The sequence below is a fragment of the Portunus trituberculatus genome, chromosome 34 (genome assembly GCF_017591435.1).
Source record: "Portunus trituberculatus isolate SZX2019 chromosome 34, ASM1759143v1, whole genome shotgun sequence".
Classification (NCBI taxonomy): domain Eukaryota; kingdom Metazoa; phylum Arthropoda; class Malacostraca; order Decapoda; family Portunidae; genus Portunus; species Portunus trituberculatus.
In genome coordinates this window covers 3837982-3861761 of record NC_059288.1, presented here as the reverse complement: position 1 = coordinate 3861761, position 23780 = coordinate 3837982, and the positions used below count along the sequence as shown (strand labels likewise).

Below are 23780 nucleotides of genomic sequence, written 5' to 3'. Positions count from 1 at the left end.
GTTATGGATTGACTTATCTTAACTAACTCTACGGAGGAAGTATTTGTTATCAAATTATTTTCGTGGAATTAATAGTTTGACTTATTTTAGCAATCTGTAGAGGGAATTTTTAGTGTTTTCAAGGATATTTTCGTAATCCTAATATTAGTGGGGCATATTAAACAATCTCAGGAGAAAGTATTGGAGTTATCAAGCTTATTCTCGTGATCTGAATGATGGTTTGATGTACAGAGTAATCTTTAGAGAAACTTATTGGGTTTTACATGGGTAATTTCATGATTCTAGAGACAGTTTGGCGAGACTGGTGACTGATCTACAAGCTCTATTTCAAATAATCAGGGGATAAGTGGGAAGGAAGGGACACATCAAGAATAAGACGAAGAGGACAGACAACCATATACAAAGTCTTTCCTACTTTTATCATACCGCATGGCCCCTCATGAATGCGTCCCCTTATCACTCTAAACGGTTTTTTAAACAATGAAAAAGCAGTGGGTGTAGCTGCACTGGTACATCATTGTACAACCATAGTGGAGTGTCGCGAGACTTCTGAACCACCGAATCATTTAGAGACTCAGACGCTATTTTGTCGACATGGAGAGAAAAACACACATGTTATACCACTAAATTTACTTCTTAATATACACAATGTAGATAATGGAAAAGTGATAAAACTGTTATCATTCTTTTTGCAGAAACTTGATTTAATCTCTTTGCTGGTTCTGAACCTTTGAATCCTATTTTGTCAACATCGATAAAATAAAAGCATATATAACATCAGATCCAAAATAAAACATATATGATAAGTAAAAAATAAAAACAACTGAAATGCATGAAACAAATTACTTGGAATTGCTATATCAGCAAAACATGTGGATAAAATCGCTTCACGCTTGCGCACTAATATTTTTCTCTCTCTCCTCACCATCAACTCACCAAACATTCGCCGGTGACTCTCTCCCGTTATTTGGTCCTCTTTGCCTCCACCAACACTTGTATGCACATCCACCTCTCCTGCAGCGGTAAGTGTGTTCGTGCCCTTCGTGGTACTAGTACTAGTTTGAGGTATTGGAGCGTAAGGAGTTAAAATATTGGGTCACTGTATGTATGCCATTTTGTCGTGGAGTGGTGAGATTGAGGGGATGTGTTGATGTTTCCTGTTTATATTGTTTTTAGTGGGTTTGTATATTGTTCTTGTTTATTTGTATCACAGGTGTTATGTTTAGGATGGAGTTATCCCCAGAGAGAGAGAGAGAGTTGCCCAGAGAAGGGAAGGGAGGACGCCAAGCACATTCAACTTGCAGTGTTTTGTCATTCTGCAAAGTTTTCATGTTGATAGTGATGTCTGATTTTCCTGTTATGTGTCTGCCGCTGTGTTCCAAAATAGGTGGTCTGGACAGGGAACATAGGAACATGCATAAGAAAGGAAAGTTGCAAGAAGCCATCATTATATCATCCCCATCCGTATCTTCTTTTAAAGCTCCCTGTTGACGTAGCACTATCTATTTCATTCATCGATCACTCGCCTTCCCATCTCTTTTTTTTTTTATTGAATCCTTAATTTCTGGTTCTATCATGGCTACCTCTTCGTGCTAACCTCTTTGCCACTAGACATCAATCAGTCCCCTCTTAAACCTACGTTTCTCTAAGGAATGCAAATTTAATTTCTTCATTCTCATTTTGTTGGGAATATCTGTGATCTGTAATCTGTATCCCTCCAGTTATTTTCCTTAGTACTGATTTTGATTTTGATACAGGTAGCTGTTGACTTGTGATCGTGTTTAGTTACTTATGGTCGTAAAATTCAATTATTGTAAGTCACACAGGTTATAAGTTAATGATTATCTATAGACCTGTGTCCTTCCTATAATGCGGGGACCAGAACTGTTCACAATAATCTACATGTGTATTGAATAACTGTGTGGGTTTCCTCTGTTTATGCCAAATACTTTGCATTTATCATCATTAAACTAAACGTACATTCATTTTATTCAAATGTACTTGCAAGATGATGGTATTTGAATCTGATACTTTTAATCAATTTATCTACATGTCATATGTAAATTTATTTTCATTACTTATTCCGATGTGCAAGTTACATTACAAACAACAGTGGTCCTACAACTGATCCCTGTGGCACACCACTAATTACCTAATTCCAATCAGATTTACAGTCATTTATCGCAACTGTGGCCTGCTATGGCCCACTACCTTTCCCTCTATCCTATGTGTCCTATCATTTCTCAAGAGCCATTGATGTGGTACCTTATCAAATGCCTTACTAAAATCTAACTATAGGATGTCATATCTATCCCCATTATTTTCTGCCTTATAAACTTTAGTGTATGAACTCAACAAGCTTGTAAGGCACAGCTTTTTCTTTTGTAAAGCTATGCTGAGACTTATTTATCAAGTTGCATTTGTCTAAATGCTCACTAATGTTCCTCACTATTACTGACTGCAGTAACATACGTACAACTGAAGTTAAAGCTGATAGGTCACAAATTAGACAATAGTTTTAAGGATACTGCTTTGGCTGCCTTTACATTACTGGTATCTCTCCTCTGTGTAGTGATTTCTTAAGGACAAACTAATGGTTCAGTAACAAGCTCATTGCATTCCTTAAGTACTCTTGGGTATATTTCATCAGTCCTGCTGACTTTTTTTTTTTTTTTTTTTTTTTTTTTTTTGTGATCTTTCTCTTGTTTTACCACCTTAGTTATGGGAATATTTGTTAGCATGTCACTCTTCTGCTCTAAAAATCTGCTCACTATCTGGCATTTCCTGCAAGTCTTCCTGGGTGAAGACAGGATGGATGGATAGATACATAGGTGGATGGATAAGGAAATAGGATTGGTGAGTAAATAGATATACTGGTGGATGTGGCAATAGATAAATGGGTAGATCTATAGATGGATGAGTGGTTTAATGGATGGCTGTGTGGATGGATTAGTTGGTAAGTGGATTAATGAATGGATGAGTGAGTAAATATATTGGAGTGATGGGAAGAGTGGATTGTTAGATAGATGGATGTATGAGTGGATGGATGGATGGATATACGTATACATGAATGGGGAGAAAAGTATATTGGTGAATGGATGATTGGATAGATATGGATAGATGAATGAAAGAGTGGATAAGATAGATGGTTGGACAGGTGGATGAATCTCTCTCTCTCTCTCCCTCTCCCTCTCCCTCTCCCTCTCTCCCTCTCCCTCTCCCTCCTATTGTTAGCTGTTTTTTTTCTCGTATCAAATGTTTGGAATATTCTCTCTCTCTCTCTCTCTCTCTCTCTCTCTCTCTCTCTCTCTCTCTCTCTCTCTCTCTCTCTCTCTCTTCATCATCATCATCATCATCATAGTAGTTTTAGTGAGGTCACCATGTGAGGACCTTAAGATCTGTCATGGCCTGTTTTCTATGTAACTTTGCTTACAGGGCAGTAACGCAGCCACTCCACTTGAGAAGTGTTGTGTTGCAGCAGGATGGCAGTGGAAGAGAATGAGAAGCTTGGTGCTGTGAGTAACTCCAGCAGCAACAGCAGTGATGATGCTAGCCTCAGCAGGAGAAACCGCACCATCAGTAGTAGCAGCAGCAGTAGCACTAGCAGCAGCAGCAGTAGCAGCAGTAGTGATAGTAGCAGTAGCAGTAGTAGCAGTAGCAGTAGTAGTAGTAGTGATGAAGAGGAAGAGAACAAGAAATCTAGTAGTGATAGCAGTAATAGTGAAGTGAACAAGGAGTCTGGTGGTAGTAAAGTTGGTGATGAGCTGAACAAGGAGCATAGCAGCAGCACTAATGTCAGTGATGAAATTAACAAGGAATCTGCCAGCACTAGTAACAGTAGCAGCAGCAATGGTGGTGAAGAGAACAAGGAATCTGGAACTAGCAGCAGTGTTGGTGATGCTGTGAACAAGGAATCTAACAGCATCAATGAAGAAATGAACTTCAAAACTGGAAATAACAGCAGCAATGAAGAAATTAATATAAAATCTGGGAACAGCAACAGGACGGATGAAGTGGACACAGATTCTGGGAATAGCAGCAGGAACAATAAAAAATAACACAGAATATGGTAATAGCAACAAGAGCTATGAAGAAGTGGACACAGAATCTGGAAATGATCTTAGTGATGAAATGACTGAGGACGGGCCTGAGATGTTCTACGTTGACAAGATCATTGATATCCGATGGGAGAGAAATGTAAGATTCATATGATTTGATTCTTTATTTTGAGCACTTGCTTGAAATTATTTGTGAACAGATCTTGAAACATAATAATAATCGTAACCCTTCTGTACCATGATGCATTTCTGTATCAATTCTGTTTACTATTTGGTGATTTTGTACAACTTCAGGAACTCATGTTGGGGATTAGAATTGTGAAGACTGTGGCCATTAATCTTCTGACCTCCATAGTCCCTTCCTAATCGTACACAAACCTTGAGATAAAAATATGTCCAGTATTGAAGAAGTTAAGATTTGCTTCCTCATTTTGACTCGAGTAAATAATTTTGTACTTTATGTCTTGTAGGAAGCAAGATAAGCTTTGGCATATGCTAGAGTCCTAACATAACCTTCACTTTACGCTGCCAACCTAACACAACCTCTACTCCTACTCTACACTGCCAACCTAACTTAGCCTCCACTCCACACTAGCAGTGTAACATGATCCTTAATCCACACTGGCACTCTCTTCCACCACGCAGCAAAATGGACAGGAGGAGCCACGGTACAGAGTGCGCTGGCATGGATACAAGGCAAGCCATGACTCATGGGAACCAAAGGAGAGCTTTGAGCCGTGCCCACACATTCTGCAGGCTTTTCTGGACACATTTGAGTCAATGAAAGCTGAGGTAGGAGTCCTGGGGTGTGTGTGGGGTGGCTGCCTGCTGGTATGGGAGAACTGGTGCTGCGTAATGGTTTTCTTTGAAGGGGATAGCAGTAGATTATAACCTAGTGAATGCAGAAAGTGTGTTTTTTTTTTTTGTATACATAGGATTAGCAATGGTGAAGAGCAACAAAGAGTGAAAGTTAAAGGTTCAGTGTGGTGGTAAAAAAGTGCCATTCAGAGTTTATCTTTTTCAGGTGAGATGATTCAAGATGTTTATTCACCAAGTCTGTGTGATACTTTTTATCTTCTTTTTCAGACTGGTTTCTTAGTGGGCCTTTTTATAATTCCTCCACCTCCCCCGACTTTGTTGCCTTTGAATGGTGCCTCCCTTAATCAGTGTTAAAATCCATACATATAAATACCACTTGTCAGTCAGGTGTGTGGCAGTGAGTAGATAAAAGATGGCTCTGAATTGGCAAGTTGAAAGATGCCAAGATAAGGTTACATATTGTAGAAACACATCCACTTGCCAATAAGTCATGTGTGTTGCTGTTTGTAGGTGAGAGAGTACCTGATGGTGTTTTGCTCTGTAGCATGTGGCTCACCTGCAGTCCATGGGAGTGACCCCCACAGAGACAGAGGCTCGCAATGTCAACATCCTCAGCCCACATATTCAACGCATCACACAGAAGAGCTCAGCTGGCAAGAGGGTATGTGTGTGTGTGTGTGTGTGTGTGTCACTGTTTGATCTGTTGCAGTCTCTGACGAGACAGCCAGACCCTACGGAGCGAGCTCAGAGCTCATTTCTGATCTATGGATAGGCCTGAGACCAGGCACACACCACACACCGGGACAACAAGGTCACAACTCCTCGATTTACATCCCGTACCTACTCACTGCTAGGTGAACAGGGGCTACACGTGAAAGGAGACACACCCGGCCGGGGAATCGAACCCTGGTCCTCTGGCTTGTGAAGCCAGCGCTCTAACCACTTAGCTACCAGGCGTGTGTGTGGGTGTGGGTGTGTGTGTGTGTGTGTGTGTGTGTGTGTGTGTGTGTGTGTGTGTGTGTGTGTGTTTGTTTGTTTGTTTGTTTGTTTAACCTAGTTGCATGTTACAGGGTTTGAGTGAGACTCATAATGACCTGCCTACATATCTACATTTATCCAACTTTTCCCTAAATTTGTGCACACTTTCTGCCACTATAATCTCTTCATTCAATCCATTCCAGACGTCTACTGTCCTATGTGGAAAACTGAACTTCTTAATGTTCCTCAGACACTGACCTTTAATAATCTTGGAATGTTCTTTCATTCTCTATCTCTATCCTCTGTCAGTTATTCCAGGTCTTGTCTGTCCATCTTTTCCATAGTTTACTATAGTCCGTTCATCCAAAGAATCCAGGCTGAAACTGCCGGTTCGGTTGGCAGCCCTGATCACCACGCCACCACTAAACCTTCCCGACACTTAAATTTTCTTCAAGTACATTTATTTTTCTTCACTTAACTCAATAGATATACAAGTTTATAGCCTGAAGAAAAATAAATGTACTTGAAGAAAATTTAAGTGTCGGGAAGGTTTAGTGACGGCGGGGGTGGGCAGGGCTGCCAACCGAACTAGGGGTTTCGGCCTGGATTCTTTGGATGAACGGACTATAACTTATACATCATTGTTAGGTCTCCTCATTCTCATCTATCTTTCAAAATTGGTAGTTCCATTTCCTTCAGTCTCTCTTCATAAGGAAGATCCTTTATTTCTGGGACTATCTTTGTAGCAGTCCTTAGGACTGCTCCTTATTTTTCTCAATCAGCTGATCATGCTTTTCAAAAAACCGTAGCGATCATCTCCCTCAAACATCTCATTTTTTTCTCCACTGTGATTATTTTTTGCATATTCGTGTTTTCTTCCTTAAGGCAAAAAATTCCCTCTTTATTCCAGCTTTCTAAGTGTCTTAGTTCCAAAGGCATTTCAATCACCTGTGTCTCCCTTGGCCCTGCTTCACTGCTGTTTACATTGGCGCTGCTGCCATTAATGGTTTCCTCCCTTTCCATACTTTATGGCCTCAATGCGAGCAAATTCAAATATCTTATCCTAGGAGACAAGATCACTGCCCTAGCTCCCTCTCCCCGTAGAGTACATCACCAGCTTTTGCTGGGCCTTGCAGTCTGCAGTTATTGGAGCTGTGTGTGTGTGTGTGTGTGTGTGTGTGTGTGTGTGTGTGTGTGTGTGTGTGTGTGTGTGTGTGTGTGTGTGTGTGTGTGTGTGTGTAATTCACCACAGTTGCCTACTGGTCACCCAGCCAGTCTTCCCCATTATGGAGCGAGCTCAGAGCTCATAGACCGATCTTCGGGTAGGACTGAGACCACAACACACTCCACACACCGGGAAAGGGAAGCCACAACCCCTCGAGTTACATCTCGTACCTATTTAGTGCTAGGTGAACAGGGGCCACACATTAAGAGGCTTGCCCATTTGCCTCGCCACTTTTCCGGGACTCAAACCCGAAAAAACCCGGACCCTCTCGATTGTGAGTCGAGCGTGCTAACCACTACACTATGTGGTGTGTGTGTGTGTGTGTGTGTGTGTGTGTATTTACCTAATTGTATTTACCTAATTGTAACATACGGGAAAAGAGCTATGCTCGTGTTGTCCCGTCTCCATATCTATTAATGTCCAGCTTTTTCTTAAAATCATGAATATTCCTTGCGTTGACCACTTCCACGTCTAAACTATTCCATGCTTCCACCCTTCTATGAGGGAAGCTATATTTTTTCACATCTCTCCTATAAGTGGCCATTTTAGTTTTTTCCCATGCCCTCTCGACATTCTTCCATTCCACATACACAGATCTTCCCTATCCATTTTTTCCATGCCAATCATCACTCTGTATATTGCTATCAGGTCTCCCTTTCTTCTGTTTTCCAGGGTTGGAAGTTGCATTCTTTTCAGTCTGTCTTCATAAGTCAAATCTCTTAAGTCAGGCACCATTTTGTTGCAGCCCTCTGTACTTTCTCTAGTTTCCTTATGTGTTTCTTTAAGTTCGAGCCCACTGTATTGTTGCATATTCAAGCCTCGGTCTTATCATTGCAGTAATTATTTTCTTCATCATTTCTTCATCTAGATATACGAACGCCACTCTTATGTTCCTCAATAAGTTCAATACTTCTCCAATTATTTTGTTTATATGTCTCTCTGGCGATAGGTCATTGGTAATTGTCACCCCAAGGTCTTTTTCTTCATGACTGGTTTTATGTCTTCATTTCCTATCTTGTACATACTCCTGATTCTTCTTTCACTCTTGCCAAACTCTATTTTCTTGCATTTTGTCGTGTTGAACTCCATTTGCCATGTACAGCTCCATTTCCATATTCTGTCCAAGTCTTCCTGGAGTAGTTCGCAATCTTTGTCACATCTCACTTTTCTTAACAATTTTGCATCGTCTGCAAATAGGCTCACATAACTGGACACCCCATCCACCATGTCATTTATGTAGACTGCGAACATTACTGGTGCCAACACTGATCCCTGTGGAACTCCACTCTCCACCAATCCCCATTCTGATGGTCTGTCCTTAATTATTGTTCTCATTTCTCTTCCTACCAAAAGTCTTCCATCCATTTTAGTAAACTGCCATGCACTCCTCCTACCATTTCAAGTTTCCAGATCAGTCTCTGGTGTGGTACCTTATCAAAGGCCTTTTTTAAATCCAGATATATTCCATCAGCCCAACCATCTCTTTCCTGTATTACATCTATCACCCTCGAATAGTAACATATCAGGTTTGTCGTGCATGAACGCCCTTTCCTAAAACCAAATTGACACTCACAAAGTATGTCATTTTTCTCCAAGAAGTCTGTCCATCTATTCTTCACCACCCTCTCACACATCTTAGCTACCACACTTGTAAGTGACACTGGTCTATAGTTCAATGGGTCTCTCTTGTTACCTGATTTATAGATTGGGACAATGTTAGCTCTTTTCCAGTCTTGGGGCACTACACCTTCCCTTAATGAGGCATCAATTACTTCACAAACTTTTTCTGCCAATTGCTCCCTGCATTCTCTTAAAATCCATCCTGATACCCCATCAGGTCCCACAGCTTTTCTCACTTCTAAACTCCCCATCATGTTCTTGATCTCCTCCACAGTTACTTGAAACTCCTTCATAATCCCTTTCTGTTCCATTACCAGTGGTTTGTCAAAAGCAGTCTCCTTTGTGAATACCTTCCGAAAGCATCCATTCATAGCCTCTGCCATTTCCTGGGATCTTCACTGCATACTCCATTTACTTCTAAACTTTCAATACTTTCTCTATTTTTGATGTTGTTGTTCACATGTCTGTAAAAAGCCTTGGTTGGTCTTTACATTTATCAATTATATCCTTTTCTTGTTTCTTTCTTTCTTCTCTTCTAATCAACACATATTCATTTCTTGCTCTTTTGTAACTTTCCCACTGCTTAATCCGTCTTTTCCTTCTCCACCTCTTCCATGCATCCTCTTTTCTTGTTCTAGCCTTTTCACATCTATCGTTAAACCAGTCCTGCTTTCCAACTTCTCTATGTTGTCTTATTGGTACAAATTTTTCTCACCTTCTTTGTATATTTTTATAAATTCCTTCCACTTTTCATTTGCTCCTTAGCACTCTTGAATTTCATCCAATTTGTCTCTTGAAAGAATTTCTTTAGGTTTCCAAAATCTGTCTTGGCATAATTCCATCTTCCCACTTTATATTCTTCATTTCTTCTAGATTTCTCTTCGTCTATCACCTTGAACTCCAAAACTGCATGATCACTCTTTGCTAAAGGGCACTCCACCCTCATCTCCTCAATGACCATTGGCTCTGTACTAAAGACCAAGTCCAGTCTTGACGATGCTCCCTCTCCTCCAAACCTAGTATCTTCTTTGACCCACTGAGTTAACACATTTTCCATTGCCAGTGTCAATAGTGTATTTCCCCATGTTGTCTCTGATCCTTCCATTGACCAGTCCTCCCAACACACCTCTTTACAATTAAAATCTCCCATCATTATAGTTCGTTCACAGCCACCCAACATTTCTTCCAGACATGTTCCTGTATCACTTATCATTTCTTCATATTCCTGTACTGACCATGCATTTGTCTTAGGTGGTACGTACACCACTATGTAGTGCCTCTTTTTCCTTCATTAGTTTCTGCTCTGATCTTTAGCACTTCTGCCTTTCCCATACCTTTTTCACTTGATCCACCTTTATATCTTTTTAACCAGCAACATCACTCCTCCTCCCATCTTACCTACTCTATTTCTTTTCCAAACATTATATTTCCTTCTCCAACCATCATCAGGTCTTCTCCCTCTCTCAGTTTTGTTTCAGTAAGACCCACAATATCTGGGTTCTTGTCCTCAAGTAATCGTTGAGTTCTAAAATCCCGATATCACTCCATTTATGTTGGAATACATTACATTTCGCTCATATGTAAGTTTCTTTAGTCCTTTCTTGCTGTACTTTTCTGGGTTATGAACCACTTCCTCAGTCTCATATCCAAGATTCTCCAGAAAACTCTTTCTTCTCTCTTCTGTCCTCTCTTCATTTTTTTTCAAAGCCTCCTTTCTCAACTCATTTAACATTTCTCTTTCCTTTTCACCGAGATCTCTTCTCAACCAAATCTTCCTTGTTGTTTCCTGCTGGGCTAGCCTCCATGACTTCTCCACCAATTCATCTACATCCTTTTGTGACTTAAGTTTGATTCTTATTGGCCTCATACCTTCTCTTGTGAACTTTCCAATTCTATGGAAGTCCTCTATTTCTTGTACTAGGTCTTTTCCTCCTCTTGCACCACATTAATGATATTATTTATCACCTTTTTATGTTTTTCTCTCTCCATTTTACTCGGTGTCTTATCCTCCTCCACACCAAATATCACCACACATCTCTTTTTGTCTACAGTTTCCCTCACCAATGTCTCATTTGACTTAATAACCTTCACCACTTTCTCAGCTATCTTCTCTTCTATGATCTGTTGATCTATAATTTCAGCAAGGCCCAAAGTTTTCTCCCTGACTCTTTGATTTCCTTTTCCAGACTTGCAACTTTGTAATTTACCTCCTTTCTTTCCACTTCCTGACTTTTTTCCATTCAGCCTGCTTCTCCATCACTTTTCCTAGAGATTCTCCACATTTTTCGCAATTCACTTTAATTAGCTTAACTTCCTCTTTCAGTGTTTTTTTTTTTTTTTTTTGTGTGTTTGTTGTTTTTTTTTTTTTTTTCACTGTTTGATCTCTCAGTCTCTCACAGACAGCCAGACGTTCCCTACGGAACGATCTCAGAGCTCATTATTTCTGATCTTCAGATAGGCCTGAGACCAGGCACACACCACACACCGGGACAACAAGGTCACAACTCCTCAATTTACATCCCGTACCTACTCACTGCTATGAACAGGGGCTCATGAAAGGAGACACATCCAAATATCTCCACCCGGCCGGGGAATCGAACCCCGGTCCTCTGGCTTGTGAAGCTAGCGCTCTAACCACTGAGCTACCGGGTGTGTAATTCACTGTTTGATCTGCTGCAGTCTCTCACGAGACAGCCAGACGTTACCCTACAGAACGAGCTCAGAGCTCATTATTTTCGATCTTCGGATAGGCCTGAGACCAGGCACACACCACACACTGGGACAACAAGGTCACAACTCCTCGATTTACATCCCTTACCTACTCACTGCTAGGTGAACAGGGGCTACACGTGAAAGGAGACACACCCAAATATCTCCACCCGGCCGGGAATCGAACCCGGTCCTCTGGCTTGTGAAGCCAGCGCTCTAACCACTGAGCTACCACCGTGTGTGTGTGTGTGTGTGTGTGTGTGTGTGTGTGTGTGTGTGTGTGTGTGTGTGTGTGTGTGTGTGTGTGTGTGTGTGTGTGTGTGTGTGTGTGTGTGTGTGTGTGTGTGTGTGTGTGTGTGTGTGTGTGTGTGTGTGTGTGTGTGTGTGTGTGTGTGTGTGTGTGTGTGTATGTATGTATGTATATGTTCACCACCACCACAGTGTCTGCTGTCACCCAGGCAGTCATTCAACGAGGTCAGCTCAGAGCTCATAGGACCATCTTCATACTGAGACCACAACACACTCACAAACAGGCACACAACCCAGTACATGTATTATTTGCTGAACAGTGAACATTACACTTAATCAACACTTATTTGTGTGTGTGTGTGTTGTGTGTGTGTGTGTGTGTGTGTGTGTGTGTGTGTGTGTGTGTATTTACCTAATTGTATTTACCTAATTGTAACATACGGAAAAGAGCTATGCTCGTGTTGTCCCGTCTCCATATCTATTAATGTCCAGCTTTTTCTTAAAATCATGAATATTCCTTGCGTTGACCACTTCCACGTCTAAACTATTCCATGCTTCCACCCTTCTATGAGGGAAGCTATATTTTTTCACATCTCTCCTATAAGTGGCCATTTTTAGTTTTTTCCCATGCCCTCTCGACATTCTTTCATTCCACATACACAGATCTTCCCTATCCATTTTTTCCATGCCAATCATCACTCTGTATATTGCTATCAGGTCTCCCTTTCTTCTGTTTTCCAGGGTCGGAAGTTGCATTCTTTTCAGTCTGTCTTCATAAGTCAAATCTCTTAAGTCAGGCACCATTTTGTTGCAGCCCTCTGTACTTTCTCTAGTTTCCTTATGTGTTTCTTTAAGTTCGAGCCCACTGTATTGTTGCATATTCAAGCCTCGGTCTTATCATTGCAGTAATTATTTTCTTCATCATTTCTTCATCTAAATATACGAACGCCACTCTTATGTTCCTCAATAAGTTCAATACTTCTCCAATTATTTTGTTTATATGTCTCTCTGGCGATAGGTCATTGGTAATTGTCACCCCAAGGTCTTTTTCTTCATGACTGGTTTTTATGTCTTCATTTCCTATCTTGTACATACTCCTGATTCTTCTTTCACTCTTGCCAAACTCTATTTTCTTGCATTTTGTCGTGTTGAACTCCATTTGCCATGTACAGCTCCATTTCCATATTCTGTCCAAGTCTTCCTGGAGTAGTTCGTGTGTGTATGTTTGTGTGCTTGTGTGTGTGTGTGTGTGTGTGTGTGTGTGTGTGTGTGTGTGTGTGTGTGTGTGTGTGTGTGTGTGAGAGAGAGAGATGACTGTAAATGTTTCTTGTTGTTAAATTCACAATGCTGGATTTCCCTGGTGGCGTGTGGTGTGGCCTTTGTGCCCCAGATGCTGTATCGGGTAGTGTGGGAAGAGAACAATGCAACATGGGAGGATGAGGATGCGCTGAAACATGCGACCAACAAGATTGATGAGTACAGGGTGCATATGAGACTCAGCAGGCTGAAGGTGCAGGCCAAGAGGAGAGAGAAGAAGGAGGAGGAGAGGAGGAAGGCAGAAGCAGCAGCAGCAAGGGATGACTCAGACTGTGCCAAGTAAGCTCTCATGTGAATTTACCAGTTGATTTCTTCTGCTTATTGTCATGTGTGAGAGAAATAAACAACCTGGAAATTTTCAGTTTGTATACAAGATACTCTGGCCAAGGCCACTACAAAAAGATAATAAAAGACATGCTGAGATGCAAGTCCCTAAAGAATAGAATCACAAGAATGATGACTCAAAACTGGGGTAATTAAGTTTACGAGTTGCTGATTAGAAAAGGATGCAGTGAGTGGGATAGGAGGAGATGGAAAATAAAGTGTTTGTGAGACTATATGAAGGAAGACTATTGCAAGTTGTGCAGTTGTGAAGGATCAACCTCTTCCCAGTGGCAGGGTAGATGAGTGTACTACCAAATAAAAAATTGTCTACATGTATAGACTCTACCGACTTTTATACATACAGTGGTACCTTGACATACGAATATAATTTGTTTCGTGACGATCATTGTAAATAAGAAAAATTGTATATAAAATCAATTTTTCCCATAGAAATTAATGGAAATATAATTAATTCTAGAATTTATCCCCCCACGAAATTCACATGCTTTAAGTACCAACCAAATATAGATTTGATTTAAGATAAATACAATGTTTGTTGTATGCATGATAGAAATGTATATTGCCCCAAATAACCCGCAAAACTCGGGACACGTCGATAGACGTTCATCACATAAGACTCAGGGCATATCGATAGACGTTTAGGCTTTTTACGGCTATATTTTGGCTATTTTCTTCACGTTTTCTTTGCTTGTGAGCTGGCAACACTCATCAGGAGTAAATATAAGCTCTACGTCACTGTGTCACCTACGATGGAAGGTGGGAGCGACAGTGATTTCACTGTGTCAGATTCCGCCACCACTCCCATGTGTCTTACTTCTACACCTCGGGTCTCTCGCCATGTTGCGAGGAAACAACTTTAGAAATGAGAGTGGTATCAAGAGAGAGAGAGAGAGAGGGGCCTGTTTTCTGTTGCTCTAGCCAAGGCCACTGAACCCGATTGGACGCAAGGCCACGTACATCGATGATACTACTTCATTCAACCTGTGATATTTTGGTAACTATAACAGCTTTTGCATTGCAAAGAGGAAGAGTTGCTTGTGGGCAGAACACCATTTGTACTCACTCATTTATTGAATTTCGAAGTGTAATCAGTATGTGAATACAGGCTATTTTATGTGTTTGTCGCCAAACTTTTACTTTTGGGACTCATGATCACAGTGTCATGAGTTCACAAAACTTCAGAAAAAATACACACTGCTGAGGAGCATAGACACATACATGCATAAAGGATGAACAACGATACACAACGCGGGCTGAATGTTCAGGTGGACACGGGTAGCCGAGCGATCGCTGTGCCACCTACCGATGGCGTATCTTCAAAATATCTTCGTATTTCGAGACATAAATTATAAGAAATTTTTCGTCGTATATAAAAAAGCGTATGTTGGGGCGTTTGTATCTCAAGGTATTACTGTACCTACGTCTATATATAGTTTGCATGTAAATGGGCATTGCAGATTGACATCTATATATAGACTCTGCCACAAAACTAAACAAACAATTAAATCTATGTATGGATGTTATTTATGTTTGATTTGTGATAATGTATATCATTATATTCGTATGAATGTTTAGAGTTCCTCACTCCAGGACTTGTGACCTGGATGAAGTTTACTTCCACTTTTCTTTGTATTTTTCACATACTTGTTTTTTACTTAATAATTTTTAGGCAATGGCCTAAAAATGATTAAATGCAAACATTTAAAACATTAGCTATTGTGTGTACCACATCCGCCACTTACAAAGCACATGTGATGACCAGCCTTAAGAGGCAATGTTGACAAGTGTTTGGGTATTTGAGATGCCAAATAATTATTTATTTTATTAATTTTGTTGTTTGTAAGGAATCATCTATATATAGACCATACTACAACTTAATGCAGTAAAATCACAACAAATGTCTATACTTATATAGACAATCTAACAAAAAGTCACCATTTTGAAACGTCTACATATACAGTATATCCTCCGCTGGGAAAAGGTTAAATAAGAATATTCAACAAAATGTGAAAGTTATCTTACCTCCATCATTGTCTTTTCTGTCTGTCAGTATTCAATACTTTTCTTTATCTTCATGGTTCAGTAGGAGCCAGTTTATTATTTTCAACATTTTCTTTTCCCACTGTTCCTTCATGCATCTAGACCAGCCTGGGGACCACAACCCCCTATGAGGGGTGTCATTAATTTCCAAGAAGCGTGTTAGCCCTTTGGAATTGCAGGAATTTTTACTAATTATATTTGTCATTCTCTTAATGAGAGCGTGGTCAAGTAACAAGAAGTTAATGAAAAATGTAAAAAGTATCATCTTTTTCTTTAAAATCTGGAAGGGTATTGTATTCATAGAAGGACAATTTCCAAGAGGGAGTGTGGTAATAAGGTTAAGTAAAAACTTGATCTAGATTTTTTTTTTTTTTTTTTTTTTTTTTTTTTTTTACCATGTTTTTTCAGTCATCTCAACCTTTCAAACATCTACTTTGTTTGTGTGTTTGTTAGTGATGCATAACCTCCATTCCTCTTAGACACTCACAGCAGAGGAAGTGTTTCAAGAAATTGGAGAATGACCAGCAGATAATGAGCCAGGACATGTATTCCAGGATTAAGACACGGCAGAGAAGCCCAGTATGTTGTGGTGGTGGTGGCAGTGTACTTTGTATATATTGGTGTATATTGATAATATATATTGATCTTGCTAATTGCATGCCTCCTCTCCTCCTGCACCTTCACTGCACAAGACTTTATTCTTTCACTAATCTCTATTCTGTCCACCTTTCTAATGCAAGAGTTCACTGATACACTCAGTCTTTCATCCCTTTCTCTGGTAAACTCTGGAACTTCCTGCCTGCTGCTTTATTTCCATCTTCATATGACCTGAACTCATTCAAGATAGAGGTTTCAAGTCATTTGTCCCACTCTTGGCTGACTATCTTGCACCTGCTCAGGGACTGGCATCTAAGCAAACATTTTTTTATTAATATTTTTTTGTTGCCCTTGGCCAGATAACCCTCTTACATTAAAAAGAAAGAAAAAAAAAAATATAGCAACACCTGAAGTAACTATGGCTTATAAGTTGAAGGAGATTGTTAGATCTTGATGGAGAAAGACTTGAACTTGTTTTTTTTTTCATTTGGTGTGTTACTGTTTTGTTTCAGAGTGATTCCCAGGATAATGATGATGCAGAGGACAGGCAGAGCAAGAAGCCAAGCAAGTACTTAAGGTAGTGAGTGGTTTTCATTGTTTTATTCCTTCATTGTGCTCACGTCTGCCATCCATGCTCTTTCTTCGTCTCAAGTGGCTGTTATTACCTATTTGATTAGTCTTGTACTTGCCTCCTTAATATCTGAATAGTCAATCATCCCATTTGTTATTCTTGCTTTCTTAAACTTTTTCTTGCTCATCTCCATCTTAGAACAAATTTAATCATCCATTTTTCATTCTTGCCTTTCACTTATATAATTACCTCAGTGCACTTACTGCTTCCTTTTTGAGGACTAAATTGTCCTTTTATTGTCTTTGTCTTCTGTGTCGTACATTGCTGGATGTCTTAGCACTGCAATATGCAGTGCTAAGACAGTATTGTGCTCATTTGTCCATTACTAATCTGTCAATAAAAACTGAGGATGATTGTAGCAAATGTGTTCTTGCTATCTATTCAGCTCATTGTTTACTTTAGTATGTGTGTGTGTGGCCACTTCTCTATTATGCTGTGCCTTATAGATCAATGTAACTTTACAGGAAGGAGCAAAGTGGAGGTGCTTCAAATTACAATGAGGAGAACAAGGAGAACACAGCAGGGAGTTCAACAGGGAATAAAGTATGCAGTGGCTTATAAATCTAGGGGGTTTTGTGTGTTCTTGACATTATCAGTTGTAATATCTTGGCATTATGTATGTGTTCTTGACTATCTTATGTAATAGCTTTTTTCCTCTAGTTTCATCAATCTCCTCAACCTGGTACAAGCCGTGAATATCTAGAGGCCAAAGAGATGCAGCAGCGGTGGCAACTGCAGCAGCACCAGCATCAGGGAGGTGGTGGTGGCAGTGACGATGACAAAGATTACCATGATGATTATGGAGATGAGAACATGGTGAGGCTTATTGATGGGTTGCCAGAGTATAATCCAGATGAGGTGGAGGAGGAATTCAAGAGGATGGAAATGGAGACGGCAATCTTGACAGGGAAGGAATTCCAGGATGCAGTTTATGCAAGTATGTGTCCTTGAGTGTTGGCTGGGCATTTCTCCTCACTAGTGCTTGAGTGGTGTAGCTTGTTTGTTCTTAGGTTAAGTGCAGGTGTGATTTGAGTGAGTAATGTTCTTGTGGTAGGTTAAGTGCAGGTGTGATTTGAGTGAGTAATGTTCTTGTGGTAATGTTTTGCTGTGTGTGTGTGTAAGTTTGGTAGGAATTTTAGACTAGGACAACAAAAAGGTTAGAAAAGGGCCACTGGCAATAAAGTCAAAGGCATTTAAACACAAAACCTAGCTTGTAAAATAACTTGCTGCTGAACCTAGAATTGAATTTTGAAGTAGTTTTCAATACTTTGACAAAACTTCTCTTCATGGTCTGCACATTCAAGATAAGGTTCCTCATTTCTGTTGGTTTTCCAGACAACTACGAGCTGGTGTTCAGTGCTCTCCGGAGCAACAATGTGCCTGACGTGAACTTCACTTGTCTGTTCCTGGACATGACGAGGCGCTGTAAGAGGGACATGGCAATACTGCTGGCCTCCAGGGTGCCAGACCTCACTGTACTGGACCTCTGGGGGGAGAATGCCCTCACACTCGCTGCCAGACATGTAAGTCTACCACCACCGCCGCTATTAAGTATGTATTCTACTGTTAAAAGTTGCCCAAGATCAGACTGACTTTGTGATATATTTCATAGATACAGTTGAGTTGTTGGACAGTTGAGTAGTGAAGGTGGTAGGCAAATTTTAGGTTGATCCATTGAAGTATTCCTGGGTCAAGCTGAGAGATTTGTCTACCACCTTAACCACTGTGTTTGGGGATTAATCAGAATGCAATTAAGTTTACAAGTTTAATAATTAACATCAGTAGTATTACTCTAAGGTTAATACTGACAAGTTATTTGTTTCTGAAGGGGTGTGTGTCACTCACCATTCCACCCAGCCATATTCTTGTGAGCCTCTTCGTTTATTTGCAAGGGTCTGTGTTTCAGCTCCCTCTTGTCTTAAAAATTCTGTCACTCTCCATTTCAGACTAATGGCTCAGGAACTATTAAACGTCATTCAGCATAGCCCCTCACAGAAGAACTGCCCCCTCCCCTCTCTCTCCACAGACCCACAGTGTACTCTGACAGTATGTTTACGAACCAGTCACTCCCCATAGCAGCTTGAATGGTGTGGGATTTATAAGCAACAGTGTAGTATGTGAGGCTCACAAGGCAGGGCTGGGTGGAGTGTTGTGCATCTGGTGACAGACAGAGAACACACATATATTTGTACTCTTGACAGGGTGACATCAGCTTTGCCTACAGTCTGCTGCAGCATGGCATCCCTTTGAACCTGTGCAACAGTCTAGGCCAGACTGCATACGATGTGGCCTGTTTGTATAAGAATGTTGAGTTTCAGGCATTTTGTATAACGTTTGCTGAAATACAGAAGGTTCCTTTGAAATGATGCACCAATAATAGTACACGTTCTTGATATCTTGGATTTTAGTGCTTCCTGGTTCAGGACTGTCACATTAGACAATTATTCTGCATGTGAAGAATATATTAACATCTGAATTTTAGGTTCTGCTTTTTAAGGAAATGTGACGGTTAGTTACCACACAATATAATGCATGGTTTTAACTTGTTTTAGTAACCAAGATACTTTTTAACTGTTCTAATCTGTAATAGCAAATTAGTACTATACATTAATCTTTGGCACAGCAATGCTTCTATTTAAGCAGTGAAAAAAACTACTCCTTAAACACCCGTCACAAAAATTGAGCCAAACCTGTCACAAAAAATTGCTGAGATCAGACACCAGTTTGTGAGTCAACAACTGTCATGTTAAATTGCATCCAATAAAGAAGAAAAAAAAAGTTTTTGTGCCTTCCTGTCCTCTACGACGTGTCAATCCTAATGGCTCTGATGCGGTGGTTGTGCAGAAGGATGCAGGCTGCCTCGTTGCTGCCACCACAGTAGTGGGACGACGAGAACACCGTTAGGAGCTGGCCACCCTGCTGGACCTGACAGCACATGAAAACTTTTGAGAACCATAACGTTACATAAGTTTCACAGCTACACAAAATTCAATACAACATAGCTAAACAAGCCCTCAAAATGTGGACAAAGAATAAGAAGACCAAGACATATCTACAAGTACAGTAATACTCCGCTTAACGAACGTTCGTCTAATGAATTTCCAGTACTATATAAAGGTAGACCAAAAAGTCCACATAACATACAACCACATCCGTTTTAGCGAATTTTTTGGGTTTGAATTTGCCGGGTGAGGGACCGAACGCGGCAGCTTCGCTGTGATTGTCTGGCTCCCCGCTTGTCTCTAGCACTTCTGGAGCTGGATCCAAGATTCTTTAACAACCTCAGAGCAACCTCCTGTCGCGAAATGGCTTCCATGAACACTTGGAGAGACATTTCATTAGTAATTCACTATCACTCAGTGCCACAGAGTCGAGGTTATCCTCATGGCATGAGCGTATATGAATACTAAGATATGATATGGGCAAGGTTTGTAAAAAGCTAATAGAAATAATATTATATATATATATATATATATATATATATATATATATATATATATATATATATATATATATATATATATATATATATATATATATATATATATATATATATACCACCCATGTGCTATGTTGGGGACCAGCCCAGAACGCATCCCCCCTATTTCCATTATTTCCTATGGGAAAATTACGTCCGCTTAACAAATTTCCACTCTAGGAACAGATTTGACACCCCTATTCTGTTCGTTAAGAAGAATATTACTGTACATATACAGTAATCACCACTATCCGGAGCTGCCCCCATGCATATTCACACCTACCGCGCGAGCGATCACTTACTCCCATGGTCTACAACTCAAGTAATGGCGGCGCTATTCTGTGAGTTTGTAGCGTTCTTCATCATTCCAGCATGGCAGGAATGTATGTATATCCCACCACCACTTAAGGCGGCGTCACACTAGTACTTTTTTCCTTCGTCTTCGATGACTTCCGTCATTTTTAACTGTTCCATCAACTCTTTCCGTCGTCTTGAGATAGACAAAACGCACTATTTTCATCTAGCGTCACTTTTTAGTCAAATAAAGATTTATGACTTCTAATCAACACTTTTATAATAAAACTAATTTTCTTGTTATTGGAATGATGCTATAATCTCAAATTAATAGAATCTTGATAAGTAGATGTAAATATATTTGTGTGTGTGTATATATATATATATATATATATATATATATATATATATATATATATATATATATATATATATATATATATATACAGGCAACTCCCGCTTAGCAAAGGTTCACACAATGAAATTTCACTACAATAAACGTTTCCTTTTACTACCATCTGCTCGTTTATCGAACACCAAACTCGCTTTAATGAAATTTTATCCAGGTAATGTTTTCCAAGTTTGAAAGCCCCACCGTGTCACGCAAGCCGACAGGCTTCTGAATACACCAGTGCCTCTCGTGGACAACACGTGCACCACTTACTCCCCCTAGTTCAAAACAATACCAGCGTCCAACAGCAGCTTGTCTTCCCTCGCTCAACTTACCACCAAAACGCCCTGCAATATCGCCTAGCATTGATAAGAAGACCAGGAAGTCTCTTATTCTCGAAGTGAAGCTGGATATTATTCACAGACACGAGAGGTCAGAAAACTAATAAAATTGCTCACCACCATGGCTTGACTCCATCTACTGTCTACTATTTTCAAGTCAGCAGACTCTATTAAGAAGACTGGTGAGACCGTATCTTCCTTGCAAACTAAAAGAACCACCTGAACTCGTGACTGCAATGGATTAAAAGGAAAGCCTTGTGGAAATGTGGTACATAAGTTTTGTATGCGGTACAATGATGCACCATTTGTTTACATTCCACGGGTTGCCAGCTAGCATCTTTCCCACTCCACTCTCCCTCCCTTAATAAATTTAAGATCATCAACATTATAAATTTACATACATACATACATAAGTGTACATTATAATGACTTAGTCTTAAATTAAACTGCTTAAATGTTTAACTTCATAATTTTTACTTTCATTAAACCTTTCACTCTACTATGATGCACTCTCGCTTTGTTTACTCTCAATGGAAGTTCAAGTCGAGTCAAACTTGTTATAATTGATTCACAATGAAAATTCAGGCAACGAACGTTTTTTTTAGGAACGTAACCCATTCGTTAAGAGGGGTTGCATATATATATATATATATATATATATATATATATATATATATATATATATATATATATATATATATACACACTTGACCCTCGAAACAACGGACCTCCCATCAACGGATTTTGGAAACTACGGACAAATTCTGGAGTCTGGTTTAATCTACAGACAAATATTAAAATGCGTGCGATTGTCCGTTCCTGGCAAATTATTGTCCGGTAGGTGGCGGGTCGGTCACGTCATCAGCTGTTGGCCGCCATGTTTTATCTTCAGTCCGTGCTCATGTCATCTATTTCAGATTATTTGTTGTACTTAATGCTTTGTAATACTGCTTGAATGATTTCTTAATGATTACACAGTATTTTACGTACATTTTATACAGTTTTTTACGTACTTTTGCAATCTACGGACAGGGTCGTGCACGCATTTGTATGTTGTTTCGAGGGTCGAGTTTATATATACATACACACACACACACACTTTTTTCAACCATATGGACTTTTCACAGGAATTTATGGGCAAAAGGGGATACTTTTTGGGGTACCTCCTATCTGAAAGCCCACCCACTAGGAAACTTGCTCCGAGTGAGGAAACCCAACCTACACTCAGACCATGGGCAAGATTCATACACGTGCACTTGGAGATCCCCTTGGACACCAAAGCACGTATGGTTCCACTGTACCACGCATTTTAACATCTAACCAATATATACAGAAGGTCATAAGACAGAGCATGCCCCAGTACATTTGGATGTGTCACTTACCTCAAAGCCAGACTGCTTGACCTCATGAGCTCTGACTACATGAGTGATGCCATTCTTGTGCAGAAAGTTGTTAAATGCCTTCTTGTTGAAGACGCAGGCCGTGTTCCTCTTGGTGTTGTAGGCAAACCCATTATTCTGTGACAATTCCTCAATGACACTCTCAGTAATGTCACCCGGCCTGTTGGGGGAACAAAAGTTAATTTGTGGCCGGAGTCTAAATAGATTTGCATTGCATGGTAACTTGGTGTTCAAGCTAATACATTTCTTGATACTTACAAATGACTGATGGATAATTCAGCCTGATTTTAGCCTGACAGGAATATAAGGTGTGGATGAAACAATAGCTACACAAGACTAACAAAAAAAACCTGGATAACTGTAAATGACATTCGAGGCATAATTTAGTTGGACAGAAAAATAGTGCGGATGAAACAAGAACATAGAAGAAATAGTACTACATAAGGACAACATTTCAGAAAGGACTCACTCAATAAAACTTGCATACAAAAACAACATAGAAAAAACAATAAGAGGAGAACTAGACAGACTGACTCACGCAATGGGATCGTTCCACATGACCTGCCACGCCACATCACTTTCCACCTCGGGGTTACTCAGTGGACAGGGAATCTTCTCCATCTCACTCAGGTTGCCAGGAATGTTGGGAATGCCGCCATGTATGCAGAACACCTGAGGGCGCCACGAGACACTGGTAACTGATGGGTACTGGTGGTGATACTGACAGATAAGTTACCCCAGGATTATTTTTTCATATAAGTACCATTTCAACAAAATGTGCTGGTGAAAATACTGAATGTGGCAGACAAAGTTAGCAAAGATGTATGTTTGTTTTAGAATTGTACCATTTCAACAACAAAAGGCAAGTCAAATTAGCCAATATGTATGATTATTTTAAGAACTAACATTTCAGTGAAGTAAACAATTCAAATTAGCAAAGATGTATGATAATTTTAGTACTGTCACTTAAACAAGACATGAAATCAAATTAGCAAGATGTACAATTTTACTTCTGCATCATTTTAGCAAGTCAATATGTATGATTCTATACTACTCCATTTCAACAAGCCAGGATGTAAGATAACTTCATTACTGCACCATTTCAACATGTATACAAGTTGCCGGCCTCACCTGGTCATCAATCACAGCTGCAAGGGGCATGTGGTCAAAGGCATTATTTACTGCTTCCCAAACATTGTGCCCCAAGCTTTCCCCAAACTTATCGAGACACTCGCTGCAACACAAATCAGTCAATCAAACATCAACACCACACAGACCCATGGCTCGC

The 23780-nt window shown here is 40.0% G+C and overlaps 2 protein-coding genes across 5 annotated transcripts in view; one reads left to right on the top strand and one right to left on the bottom strand.

Moving 5' to 3' along the window:
• The first annotated feature begins 871 nt into the window (after positions 1-871).
• On the top strand, positions 872-18954 carry LOC123512696. The gene is made up of 11 exons (XM_045269209.1): positions 872-1022; positions 3436-4197; positions 4704-4850; positions 5422-5538; positions 13049-13254; positions 15840-15939; positions 16470-16534; positions 17053-17131; positions 17249-17525; positions 17924-18111; positions 18790-18954. The coding sequence occupies exons 2-11, from the start codon at positions 4009-4011 to the stop codon at positions 18952-18954; spliced, it is 1533 nt and encodes a 510-aa protein (XP_045125144.1). The 5' UTR covers positions 872-1022; positions 3436-4008.
• Positions 18340-23780, bottom strand: part of LOC123512695 — a 17941-nt gene continuing 12500 nt past the window's right edge. Inside the window, exons 15-18 of one of the 4 annotated variants that reach the window (XM_045269206.1) lie at positions 23624-23726; positions 23031-23164; positions 22475-22652; positions 18340-19513 (exon numbers count right to left, since the gene is read on the bottom strand). In XM_045269206.1, the coding sequence (XP_045125141.1) occupies positions 19388-19513; positions 22475-22652; positions 23031-23164; positions 23624-23726 (541 nt within the window). In that variant the 3' untranslated portion in view covers positions 18340-19387. Of the gene's footprint in view, positions 19514-22474; positions 22653-23030; positions 23165-23623; positions 23727-23780 lie in introns of those variants that run through there. The other 3 variants (XM_045269208.1, XR_006677167.1, XM_045269207.1) reach the window with 3 other exon arrangements.

Excerpts from the sequence above, each read along its gene's own strand:
- LOC123512696 (XM_045269209.1), top strand. The coding sequence starts at position 4,009 with ATGAAGTGGACACAGATTCTGGGAATAGCAGCAGGAACAATAAAAAAT. Across the intron at positions 5,539-13,048 it reads AGAGCTCAGCTGGCAAGAGG|ATGCTGTATCGGGTAGTGTG; the intron begins GTATGTGTGTGT and ends TTTGTGCCCCAG. Across the intron at positions 13,255-15,839 it reads GATGACTCAGACTGTGCCAA|ACACTCACAGCAGAGGAAGT; the intron begins GTAAGCTCTCAT and ends CATTCCTCTTAG.